At 39.3% G+C, this 11,883-nt stretch overlaps 1 protein-coding gene across 1 annotated transcript in view; it reads right to left on the bottom strand.

Annotated features, from left to right (window-relative positions):
- ASXL2 (additional sex combs like transcriptional regulator 2) overlaps positions 1-11,883 on the bottom strand; it is an 80,839-nt gene that overhangs the window by 22,267 nt on the left and 46,689 nt on the right. The window contains exon 6 of the mRNA XM_012727612.1: positions 4,697-4,812. Within this exon, the coding sequence (XP_012583066.1) occupies positions 4,697-4,812 (116 nt within the window). The remainder of the gene's footprint in view (positions 1-4,696; positions 4,813-11,883) is intronic.

Raw genomic sequence — 11,883 nt, 5'->3', positions numbered from 1 at the left:
TGCAAAAGACATGTGTTTCTCTTTTTTGGTTGCTGAGTAATATTCCATTGTATATATGTACCACATCTTTCTAATCCAGTCATCTACTTTTGGGGCCAGTTCAATGTTTTAACCTTCAAAACCATCATGCAGAAAGTGTGGAATAATTATTACTTCCCACTCCCTTTTCACTGTATAGTTTCCCTGTGCTCAACATTACACACATCTTTGGCTCTACCATTACTCAGGCACAGAGGCATTAACTAGGCTCTTTAATTTAAGCTGTTAATGCAGAAGAGTAAGAGAATCACACTCATCTACATTTGATAAGTGAAAGGAAACAACGTGTGTGGGGAAAACACAGTGTTGCCTCATCATCACTCATTTCTCACTATTAGTCCAGAAAATGTTCATTCCTAGGTAGCAGTTACTAGTGTTCATTCCTTGCTACTAAGAGTATCCAGGTAATTCTAGGTTAATGTAAAATTTAATAAACATTTAATCCCATTTGCTTCTACTGTTATATAAATTAAGACATAAGTTAGAAACAATAATTTACAACTTCTCTATTCAAGAACTGCACTCCATTTCCCCTGTCTCAGTAGCTTACAAACTCTTGTTCCTTCTACCTTAAAACTAAAAATCAAAGGAAAAAACCCTTACTTGTGGTAAAAGACAGATTACACTAAAGCAATTTTATTACCTAATGCTATGAAAAGCATACGCTGGAGGCAAAGCTGGTCTACCAATCCAAGTTATAAAATTCTCCATACTTATATTCCCAAAAGAAAGTTGATTTGATTCCTGGGATTACAGGAGCATGAAGCTCATGAATTAGCTAAGTTTATGAAAATACTATTATCCCCTCTGTGAAAAACTATCTTGTACTTCTTAAAATTTTCTAACAATCTTCCACAGGAGCCAAAGTATATCCAGGCAGGTAGTTTATTAACTTTATTAATTACTTGCGTCTACTTTAAAACCTATATAACTGAAAAAAAATTATGCAGGTAATATATGAATTTTTTTATATTAATTCAAACATAAAGCTAAACTTTTCTTTTCTGACCACCAATTTTGGGTGCCAGTTCTTCTTTTCTTTCTTTCTTTTTTTTTTTGATATTGCTAAACTTCTCTCTAAACTAACCATAATAATTTATATTCCACAAGTAAATTATAGTCATTTCCCACACTTTGCCAAAGCTTGATATTACAGTTAAGCTCTTTAATTTAAACTAATATGACAATAAAAGCAGTCTGTTAATGTTTCCATAAATACTAATGAGCTTATATTTATTGATCACTTGCATTCATTAACTGATCACTGCAGTTAGTTTTTTAAAAATCCCAGTAAGGCCCTCCCTGGTGGCGCAGCGGGTTAAAGCACTGCACTGAGAATCTAAAGCCGCTTCCGCATGAGTTCGATTCCCGCCTGCCCCGGAGGTGACCACATGGCGTGGCAGACCTCTCCTGACCCGCCCGCTGCTCCCCTCAGCAGTGTACTTCGTCCATCTGCCTGTTCTGCTCCCCACTCTGTCTCTGGTGAAGCCTCTCGCCACCCCTGAGCCTCTGGCCTGTACCCCAGTTCTGTATGTACAAATAAAATAAATCTTAAAAAAAAAAAAAAAAATCCCAGTAAAATATGGGCCTCTCTGTTGGTGCAGGGGTTAAAGACACAGCACTATCAAGCTATCGCCAGCCATTGCAATATGAGTTCAAACCTCGGCCAGGGAGCTGACCCATGTGGAGCAGCAGACCTCTCCTGCCTGGCCCACTGCTGCCCTTAGCAATGTATTTCAATTGATCTGCCTATTCTGTTCCCCACTCTGTCTCTGAGGAATTCTCGTACCCCCACACCTTTGGCCTATACCCCAGTTCTTGTATACATTAATAAATAAACCATTTTTTTTTTAAAAGAAGCCCAATAAAAAAGGCATACTATCAGCAAGTATTACTGGGGGGAGGGGCAAGAGATACTATAAGCTAACATTTAGGGATCAAAAAAAATATTCAGTACACTATTTTGATCCACATTTAGGGATCAAAAAAAATATTCAGTACACTAAGATAACTTCTAAAACTGACTCAAAAAAAACCAGGGAGGCCAGCCCTGGTGACACAACAGGTTAGGACACGGCATTGCAAGCTAGCCACAGCTGCTTCAGTGCGAGTTCGATCCCCAGCCCTGGAGTTGACCCACATGGTGTGGCAGACCTCTCCTGACCTGCCTGCTGCTCCCCTCAGCAGTGTATTTCATAGATCTGCCTGTTCTGCTCCCTACTCTGTCTCTAGTGAAGCCTCTCACCCACCCTGAACCTTTTTTTGGTATAGTAGTAAATTCCCAGTAGTGATTTATTCATTTTTTCTAACAGATCCATAAAGGATAAATGCTACCCAACAATAATCACATCATTTACAATGGCAGGGTCTATGCAAATACTTCCGTGCTACTTGTGGTAATCAATACTTTCTTTTTTTAATGAAACACAATGTGTAAGTTGTATTACACTAAACACAGACTATGGCTTCCAGGGTAGTGAAGATGGAGCAGTAATTATCAGAGCTTGACCTTTCTTTCTCTTGTGCTACCTATGTTTGGGGTCCTAGGGTCCTGAGCAAGGGGCTCTAATGGACTAATCTGCAGGACAACAGCCTCTTTGAAGAGACGCCTGGGGTAAAGCCATTTACTCCTGGGGAAAAGCCAGCTTAAGAGCAGAGCAATGAAGACCAGGAGGGAGAAGCAACTGGCTTTAAAGTGACCTCATAAAAGAGGAGTGAGATTTAGAATACATCCCCACATAGAGCATGAGCAGAAAGACACCTGCACACACACCTGACCTGCTGAAACACACACCCTCTGCTGCAGGTGACATGATGCTCAGATGTCTAACTATGGCCAGCTATTCTCCCACCTCTCCCAGCTACTCGCCGACATCTCCAAGCTATTCACCAACATCACCAAGCTACTCACCAACTTCCAAGTTACTCACTCACCAGCCCTAACTATTCTCCAAGCAGTCCTATTTATATGCCAATGTCACCCAGCTAGAGCCCAACATCACCCAGCTACTCAACTACTAGTCCCAACTACACACCTACAAGCCCTAACTATAGCCCAACTTCTCCAAGCTACTCCCCAGCCTCACCAAGGTACTCCCCCCCTTCAAGCCCACAGTACACACCCCAGTCTCCAATCTATACTCCAAGTTCTCCCAGCTACAGCCCTACTTCACCAAAGTATACCCCAACCAGTCCTTCCTACAGTCCCAGCTCACCAGAGTACACCCTAACCTCTCCCAAGTATACCCTACCAGCCCAAAAACTTCACCCACCTCTCCCAAGTACTCTCCTACCAGCCCCACCTATTCACCCACCACCCCAAAATATTCACCAACATTTCCTACTTACTCACCTATTCATCCATCACCCCAAAATATTCACCAACATCTCCTACTTACTCACCAACCTCTCCGGTATATACTCCAACATCACCCAAGTATTCACCTACTAGCCCCACTTACTCACCCACCAGCCCCACCTATTCTCCCACCTCTACCTACTCACCCACTTCCCAGGGGCTACTCGCCCATCAGCCCCACTTACAGTCTCACCAGCCCAGCCATCAGCCCTGATGATAGTGACAAGGAGAACTGAGGGTGAGTAGGGTACAGCAGTAGCTGGCTAGGGCAAAGAGCAGCCTCCTTGGTGCACTGCAGTCCTCTCACATCCCTCCTGGGGTGCCGTTCTTCAGCCCAAACCCCTTGTACAGAGCTCCTTGTGACAAAGTTTCCTTTTGAAGTTCTGGTCCCATTCGCAGTGGGACTCTGTCGTGTTCTCGACTTGCGCTGTCTCAGAACCCACCCACTGGCTGTGATGTTCCGCTTCCTACATGCCCCTCCCAGGCCTGTTCCCAAATTGAGGATCCCTCCTTGCCTGTGGCTTGATTGGGAGAAAAGGGTGTTTTAACTTCTTAGGAGTAATTTCTGCTCTGGGTCATAACAGTTGATCCTTGGGAAGAACAAAGCTAAAGCTGCCTTTGTCTGTTATTTTATTTTTTGAAGTTTAAATAAAGTTTACTAATTTTGACCAAAAAAAAAAAAAAAAAAAAACCACTGGCAATCCAAAGATACGAGCAATAGCAGATGAAAGTGAAATACTTCTAAAGCAATTTTAAAAGGTGTAATTTACAGAACTTTCAAGGAAAGGATAATTTCCTAACTTTTCCAAAATCTAAAAAAATACAGAAAACTTCACAACTTATTTTATGCTAGAAATGATAATTCTCAAATTGTACGAACAGTACAAGCTAAATCTAAGCTAAAATCTTAGAAAATTGAACAAAATACTTAATATCTATAAAAATTACTGTAGTTTATTTTAGAGAACTAAGTATAAATTAGCTTTAAAAAGTCTAGCTATGCATTCAGTTTACCAGTAAAGAGAAGTTATCTAACATCTCAGTCTATGCTAAAGAAAACAAAACTGAAAAATTCAACACCTACTCATTATTAAGACACATACAAAAATCTCTCAGTTAGGAACAAATTGAGGAACTTCTAAAAGAGTATTACCAATGGTGAACGCATTATTAAAACCAAATGGGACAATGCAGGAAATTTCTCCTTGAAAGGATCTAATAAAGTCCTTTCCAAGACAGAGTCAATGACTGCCTGAGTCACATATTTTACTTTTAGAAAAACAGAGACTAGCATATTACCTGCTTTAGTGCCTTCTTGCTGTGCTTCTGTGATGGAGAAATGACTTTACTTGCTGGAATGGTGGGTGATGGGCAGCCTGACTGGGGAGAGGACGGCTGAGACAGTCTAGACGACACTAAAGGGGAAAACATGACAATAAAAAAATTGTTATCTGAGTTGATATCAAACACCATTCCTTCCCCAATCATATGCTGCTACCTGTATTAAGAACCGTGACCAAACACTTTTGGGAAGGATCTTCTTTTTTGGAGTTCTACTGCAAACAGCCTCCTATTTCCTCAGAAAGCTCTAGTGAAGGATGATGAGAGGATGGGGAAGGGATGGGCACGTTAGTATTCATTCTTCAATTTTCCGATAGAATTGACTGAAGCAGGAAGCAGAATATAAACCATGAGTCATTAAATTAGAAAAAGCTTAGTGAAGATTCTAGAGCCCTTTGGGTGGTGGACATGCTCTTAAGGCAATCTAGTGGCAACCTGCTAATATGAGAGAGCCCCTGCTTGACAGAACAGGGCCCAGTTTCCCATCTCTAAAATGAAGGTAATGGGCATGCTACCTCAAAAACTCTATCACACCTTAAAACTTACCTTCATCTCTCAAATAGTTTCAGGTCTACCACAAGTGTTAGGTCTACCAGTGAAAGGAAGCTTTAAAACTGCTAATAGAAGCAATGTAGGTTTGCACTGGATGTAACCTCTCTATTTCATCACTCAATATTTCAGAGTCTGTCAGAGCTTAGCCAACCTTAGTCTTCTTATCTAAATGAGGGCTTTTCCTTCAAGAGCCCACACTTCTTATAATAAATAGCAATGAGATCTTAATGTTCTAAAAAGTTCACAGTGTATCACTGGTAAGAGACCTTACTGAATTCTGATATCTTAATAATAATTAAAAAATAATAATCGGGCTCTCCCTGGTGGTGCAGCGGGTTAAAGCCCAGCGGTTAAAGTGCAGCACTACAGAGCTGGCCGCCGTTTCGGTGTGAATTTGATCCCCACCCTGGAGACTCTGGTGAACCCGCTGCTCACTGCCCCTGCACCTCTGGCCTATACTCTAGCTCTGTATGCATAAAAAAAAAAAAAAAATCCTAACTATTAATGCTAACTCTCAAAGAGTGCATGTTTACTAATTCCTTTTTCTTTATAGCAGCTGAACTAAAGATGCCTTCATAGCAAAATGGCATCCTATGGTAAAGCTAAGGGTCTGATGGTACCACATATTGACAGAAAGCTACTTGCCTTAAAAATGCAGAGGCCAGCAACCAAAAAAAATGAACACATGTCTTTTGCAGTAACATGGATGGAGCTGGAAAAGATCATGCTTAGTGAAATAAGCCAGAAAGAAAAGGGAAAATACTGGATGGTTTCTCTTATAACAGGAATATAACAGACTAGGCGAGAAAATAATAATAATAATGAACAGTTATATACCAGAGACATTTTATGGGGGTGGATGGGGGATGGAATCAAAAACAGTGGGGGGAGGGAAATGCACTGGACTATGGTGATGGCACATGGGTGATCTGGTGATGGGAAACCCAAGGGGATTGCAACTGAGATGAAAAAATGCACAAAATGATGTAAGAATAAACTATTACATTATTAAAAAAAAAAGTAAATACACAGATCAAAACAACTTTTATCCTTTAAAAAAAATGCAGAGGCATGGGTCCTTAGAATACACAAGGTTTACAAAACACCATTTCAATATATTCTTAAATGTCCTAAGAAAGGACCCCTGGTGGCACAGGGGTTAAGTCTCAGTGCTTTCAAGCTATTACCAGCCACGGCATCATGAGTTTAATCCCAGCCACGGCATCATGAGTTTAATCCCAGCCAGGGAGATGACCCACATGGAGCAGCAGACTTTTCCTGACCTGCCTGCTGCCCCCTCAGCAGGGTATTTCAGCAGATCCTCCTGTTCTACTCCCCACTATGTCTCTGTGAATCCTCTCACCCCCTGCACCTCTGGCTACACCCCAGTTCTTGTATGCATAAGTAAATAAAAACAAAACATTTTTTAAAAGAACACACAGATACACTAGAAAGGACAGCAAACATTACTAAGAAAGTGCCATATGATGTGTATCTAATCCTTATGATAAAGTTTATACATGGGAAAATTGACATACAGCAAGAGTAAGATTTTTTTTCTTTAAAGTTCATCATACAGAAAGAGTTGATTCTTGAGATGAAAAACTATATCCTCAGTATACTCATATGTTAAGTATAATTTAAAAGCAAAAGCCTGAGATATAATTTATACTATATCTAAAGTACATAATTCAATAATTTTAATATTTGCAGAGTTGTGAGACTATCACCACAATCATTTATCATCACTGTCTCAAAAATCATGTAGCTATTTGAAGCTATCACTATTTTCCCACCATCCATGCCTCTAGTCGCAGGCAAAACTAATCTATCTTCTGCTCTACTGATATGTCTATTGTAGAGATCCCACATAAATGGGATCATATAATACATGGTGTTTGTGATTGGCTTTTTTAAAATTAGCGTGTTTTGAAGGTTCACCAATGTTAGAACATGTATCAATATTTCACTCCATTTCTTCATTGAATAATAGGTCATCAGATGCATATGCACTATATCTATATATCTATTTTAAAGATTTATTTTATTTATTTATGTATATAAGAACTGGGATGTAGGCCAGAAGTGTGGGGGAAGACAGGATTCAGTAGAGGCAGAGTGGGGAGCAGAACAGGTGGATCAAAATGAAATACACTGCTGAGGGGAGCAGCAGGCAAGACAGGAGAGGTCTGTTGTACCATGTGAGCCAGCTTCCTAGCTGAGGACCAGACTTACACTGCAATGGGTGGTGAAAGCTTGACAGTGCTGAGACTTCCCCCTTGCACTACCAAGGAGGCCTGCAGATACAATATACTGTGTATTTATTACCTGATAACATTTGGGCCATTTCCACTTTTTTTTGCCATTGTGAACAATGACATGGAGAACCTTCATACAAGGTTTCAGTGCTCCATGTCTAGAAGTGGAGTTACTGGGTCTGTGCTAGCTCTCTGTTTAATTTCTTGAGGAACTGCCAAACTCAGCCCAAAGGCTAGCAGGAATGTCTGAAGGTCCAAACATCACTTGCCAACTACTCTTTATTGTCTACTTTTTATTCCTCAATGTTTTTAAAGGGACATAGTGAAAATAAAATTAAAATAATTAATATGTAGCTGTTTATTTTCTTCTTAATTGCTTGCAGCAATCTTAATACACTTCACTTATCCCAACTACTGTCTGATAAAAAACATACACAAAAATAACTCCATGAAAGAATGTAAGAATTCTACTTAGCATAGCAGCCTGGAAAAGAGACAATAAAGCTATCTGTAATTATCCAAAATATAAATAAATAAATAAATAACTCTGTTTGGAATGTTTCCCCTTAAGGCAACCTTTTCTAGAAGTGAAACCAAAAGTTATCTCAAAGCCAACTGGAATAAATTATAAAAATGCCAGGACCACTGGTGGAGAACTTCTCCCAGAGTGGACTTAATGTGAAGCACCATCTCAAACTTCTGTGAAGCTTAAACTTTGTTCCAAATTTTAAATACTAAGGTTCAGAACTATAAATACAACCCAGACTTAAACACAAAAGTACTTTTTCAGTTACTACAATGTCTTCAATGACACATAATTTTATTAATTAGAGCAACCAAGTATTAACTATCTGGTATGTACCTAACACTGGGGTAGGTTCTTCTGAGAAGGACTTAATTCAACTCTCACAACTACCCTTTTAAGGTAGAAACTACAACCCCCTGCAATACTACCTTCTCTTTGAGATAATTTATCAGTATCATTGAGTTGGGTGGCAACCCTACTGATGTTTCCATGCAAGTCAAAATATGTAAAGATATTTAAAAAATAATTTAATAGTTTATTTTTACATCATTTTGTGCCTTTTCCATCTCAGTTGTAATCCCCGTGGGCTTCCCATCACCAAATCACCCATGTGCCATCACTATAGTCCAGTGCATTTCCCTCCCCCTTCTGTCTTTGATCCCATTCCCCACTCCACCCCCATAAAATGTCTCTGGTATATGGCTGTTCATTATTATTATTATTTTCTTGCCTGATCCATTATACTCCTGCTATGAGTGAAACCATCCAGTATTTTTCCTTTTCTTTCTGGCTTATTTCACTAAGCATCATCTTTTCCAGCTCTGTTCATATTACTGCAAAAGGCATGTGTTTATTTTTTTTGGTAGCTGAGTAATATTCTATTGTGTATATGTACCACATCTTTTTAATCCAGTCATCCATTTTTGGGCACAAAATATGAAAAGATTTTTAAGGACCAGTATTTATATATATAGATATAATTTATTTACACATACAAGAATTGAGGTACAGGGTTGTAGGGGTGAGAGGATTCACCAGAGACAGAGTGGGGAACAGAACAGGCAAACTGACCGAAATACACTGTTGAGGAGAGCAGTGGACAAGAGAGAAGAGGTCTGTTTTGCCATGTGGGTCAGCTCCCTGGCTAGGGATCAAACTTGTGCTGTAGTGACTGCAGACAGCTTTATAGTGCTGTGCTTTAACCCCTTGTGCCACAGGGGAAGGCCCTAAATATATACATTCATATGACATATAACCAGATTATGACCTCAGTATATTTTCAGAATAATTGGTGGGTATCTGTACTGAATGAAATGCTGGCAACAAGATGTTAAGAATCTTGAGAAGGAAAGGTTATCCTGGATTTACCCTAGTGGGTCCTAAATATAATGGCAGGAATCCTTGGGCGGACAAAAAGACATAAACAGGAGAAGGCAATGTGAACAGAGAAGGAGAAGGCAATGTGAACAGACAGAGACTGGGGTGATGTGGCCACAAGCACCTAAGTCAGCAACTACAGAAGCTAGAAAGAGCAAGGAACAGAGCTGTCCCCTACAGTGTTTGTAAGGAGTATGGCCTTTTCTGACACCTTAATTTCAAACTTCTGGCCTCCAGAACTATGAGAAATAAATTACTGTTGTTTTAAGGCATCCAGTTTATGGTAATTTGCTCAGCTTCAAATATTAGTTTTTTAAGTATTATCATCAACTCACTGAAGTTTATATATTTGAAATGTTTAATGAAAAGCAATATTTAAGAATTTGGCAGACACCATGGAATACTACTCAGCAACAAAAAAGAGGAAATACAGCATATTCAACAAAACAGGGAATTTGAGAGAATCATGTGCAGTAAGACAAGTCAAATGATAAAAGTACAGGATAGTCACACAGCAGGTTTTCAATAAATACCATAAAATACTTTGAAAAAACCAGAGGACATCAATGAATACCACAAGGGTTCTAAGACTAAGAGAGAGGAGGGAAAGGAAGGAGTGGATATAAGTTGTCAGAAGTCTTCCAGATGGCTTGTTCCTTATCAGTTACACACTTAGGCATCTGTTTAAGGCACAAGTACTTGGTCTTTGGGATACAGAGTAGCATTAAATTCAATAAAACAATTACCTTTGCCTTGGCAAGAACAGAAAATTTGCAAATATCAGTATTTAGATGGTAAGATTGATGAGCATCAAGTTCCAAGGAGAGCTGAAAGGACAGAATTCTTTTCTGCCCTTAGTTGTAAGTCTTCCCGATGCCCCATTCCTTATTAATCAGACTCAGGTATCAGCACTGCTGTGTGTGTAAGGCACACGATTTAGAGACATGATTCCACCAGCATTCCACTGCTTCATGGCTACCTGGCACAGAAAGATTCACAGCCACGTCTTGCATAATTTATCGTCTAGACTAGGATGGGTTACTTCTCCAAGGAATCCTGATATTCTTCTATTGGAAATTTTATTTAAAGCCATTTTTACTGTACTATATTAAGTGTCCGGCCACAATGGAATTGGGCGGGGAATGGTCCTTGGTGATAGGCAGCTTAATAATAATAGTTGGGAAGGGGACTGAAGGCAAATGGGTAGGAAAGGGCACGTGAACCGTGGGACCACTTACAAAACAAGTGGTCAAGACTTCCCAGAGGCAAGTCTTAAAAAGGATAACAAAATTAAAAATAGGACACTCTTTGAAAAATGAACATATAGTTAAAATATATAAAGTGAAACATAAATAATATATTTATAAAATATATAAAATAAAAATGACAGTTAAAAAAATAATTTTAACCACATCAATTCTTTTTATAATCTTGCCTTGCAAAGTGGCACTTAGAGAAAATAATCCCTCACAATTTTCTAGTACCAGTTTTACTTCAAAAGAAACTTATGTTGGCCCTCCTTGGTGGTGCAATGGGTTAGGGCACAGCACTGCAAGCAAGCTGGATCCACTTCAGCACAAGTTCGATCTCTGTCCCGAAGGTGACCACATGGCGTGGCAGACCTCTCCTGGCCCACCCGCTGCTTCCCTCAATGTACTTTGTCTATCGGTCTGTTCTGCTCCCCAATCTGTCTCTGGTGAAGCCTCTCACCACCCTTGCACCTCTGGCCTGTAACCCAGTTCTCTGTGCATAAATAAATAAATCTTAAAAAAAAAAAAAAAAAACACTAACATTGCCAATTAATGTCATCCAACATCAAGGAAACCCACTAACCACAACAAATAATTTTCAAAAGTAGAATGGAAATGAATTCTATGTAACAATTAATCTACATAACAATGCCAAGAAATAACTTGAACACTAGACAGAAAAATCAAATCAAAGAAGCCAGCATATTAACTTAGGATACTAAATAAACAAGAGGATAAAACCAAGAGAAAAAGATCTACGAACAAAAACCCTGCTCCCTTTGGTGCGGGTTCTACATTTGGGAGCGTCAACAGCACTGCCACTGTCTGGTCCATAACACATACCTGAATTTTCCCAAGCAATTTATACTTCATGCACATTAATAACCTATAAATGATAGTGATTATCACTCAAGATTAACATTCTGATCCCAGATTTTCCCACAAATACCCTATCCAGCCAAACTTACCTTCAAGGCTTCCTGAAAACACTGTACATACTTTTCTATTTCCATATCACTTTCTGTGATGCATCCTATCTTCAGGTGAAGTTAACTAAACTGCCTTTTATAATGCTGCCATAATGTGATAAAAATATATGTTATTTACTACCATCTGCTAACTAGCTACTTATTTTTCAATATCTACAAATATGCTAACACATTATTCAAATAAATTTCCCAG

Source organism: Condylura cristata, unplaced genomic scaffold (genome assembly GCF_000260355.1).
Source record: "Condylura cristata isolate star-nosed mole 26May11 unplaced genomic scaffold, ConCri1.0 scaffold00020, whole genome shotgun sequence".
Classification (NCBI taxonomy): Eukaryota; Metazoa; Chordata; class Mammalia; order Eulipotyphla; family Talpidae; genus Condylura; species Condylura cristata.
This window is presented reverse-complemented; position numbering and strand designations above follow the sequence as displayed.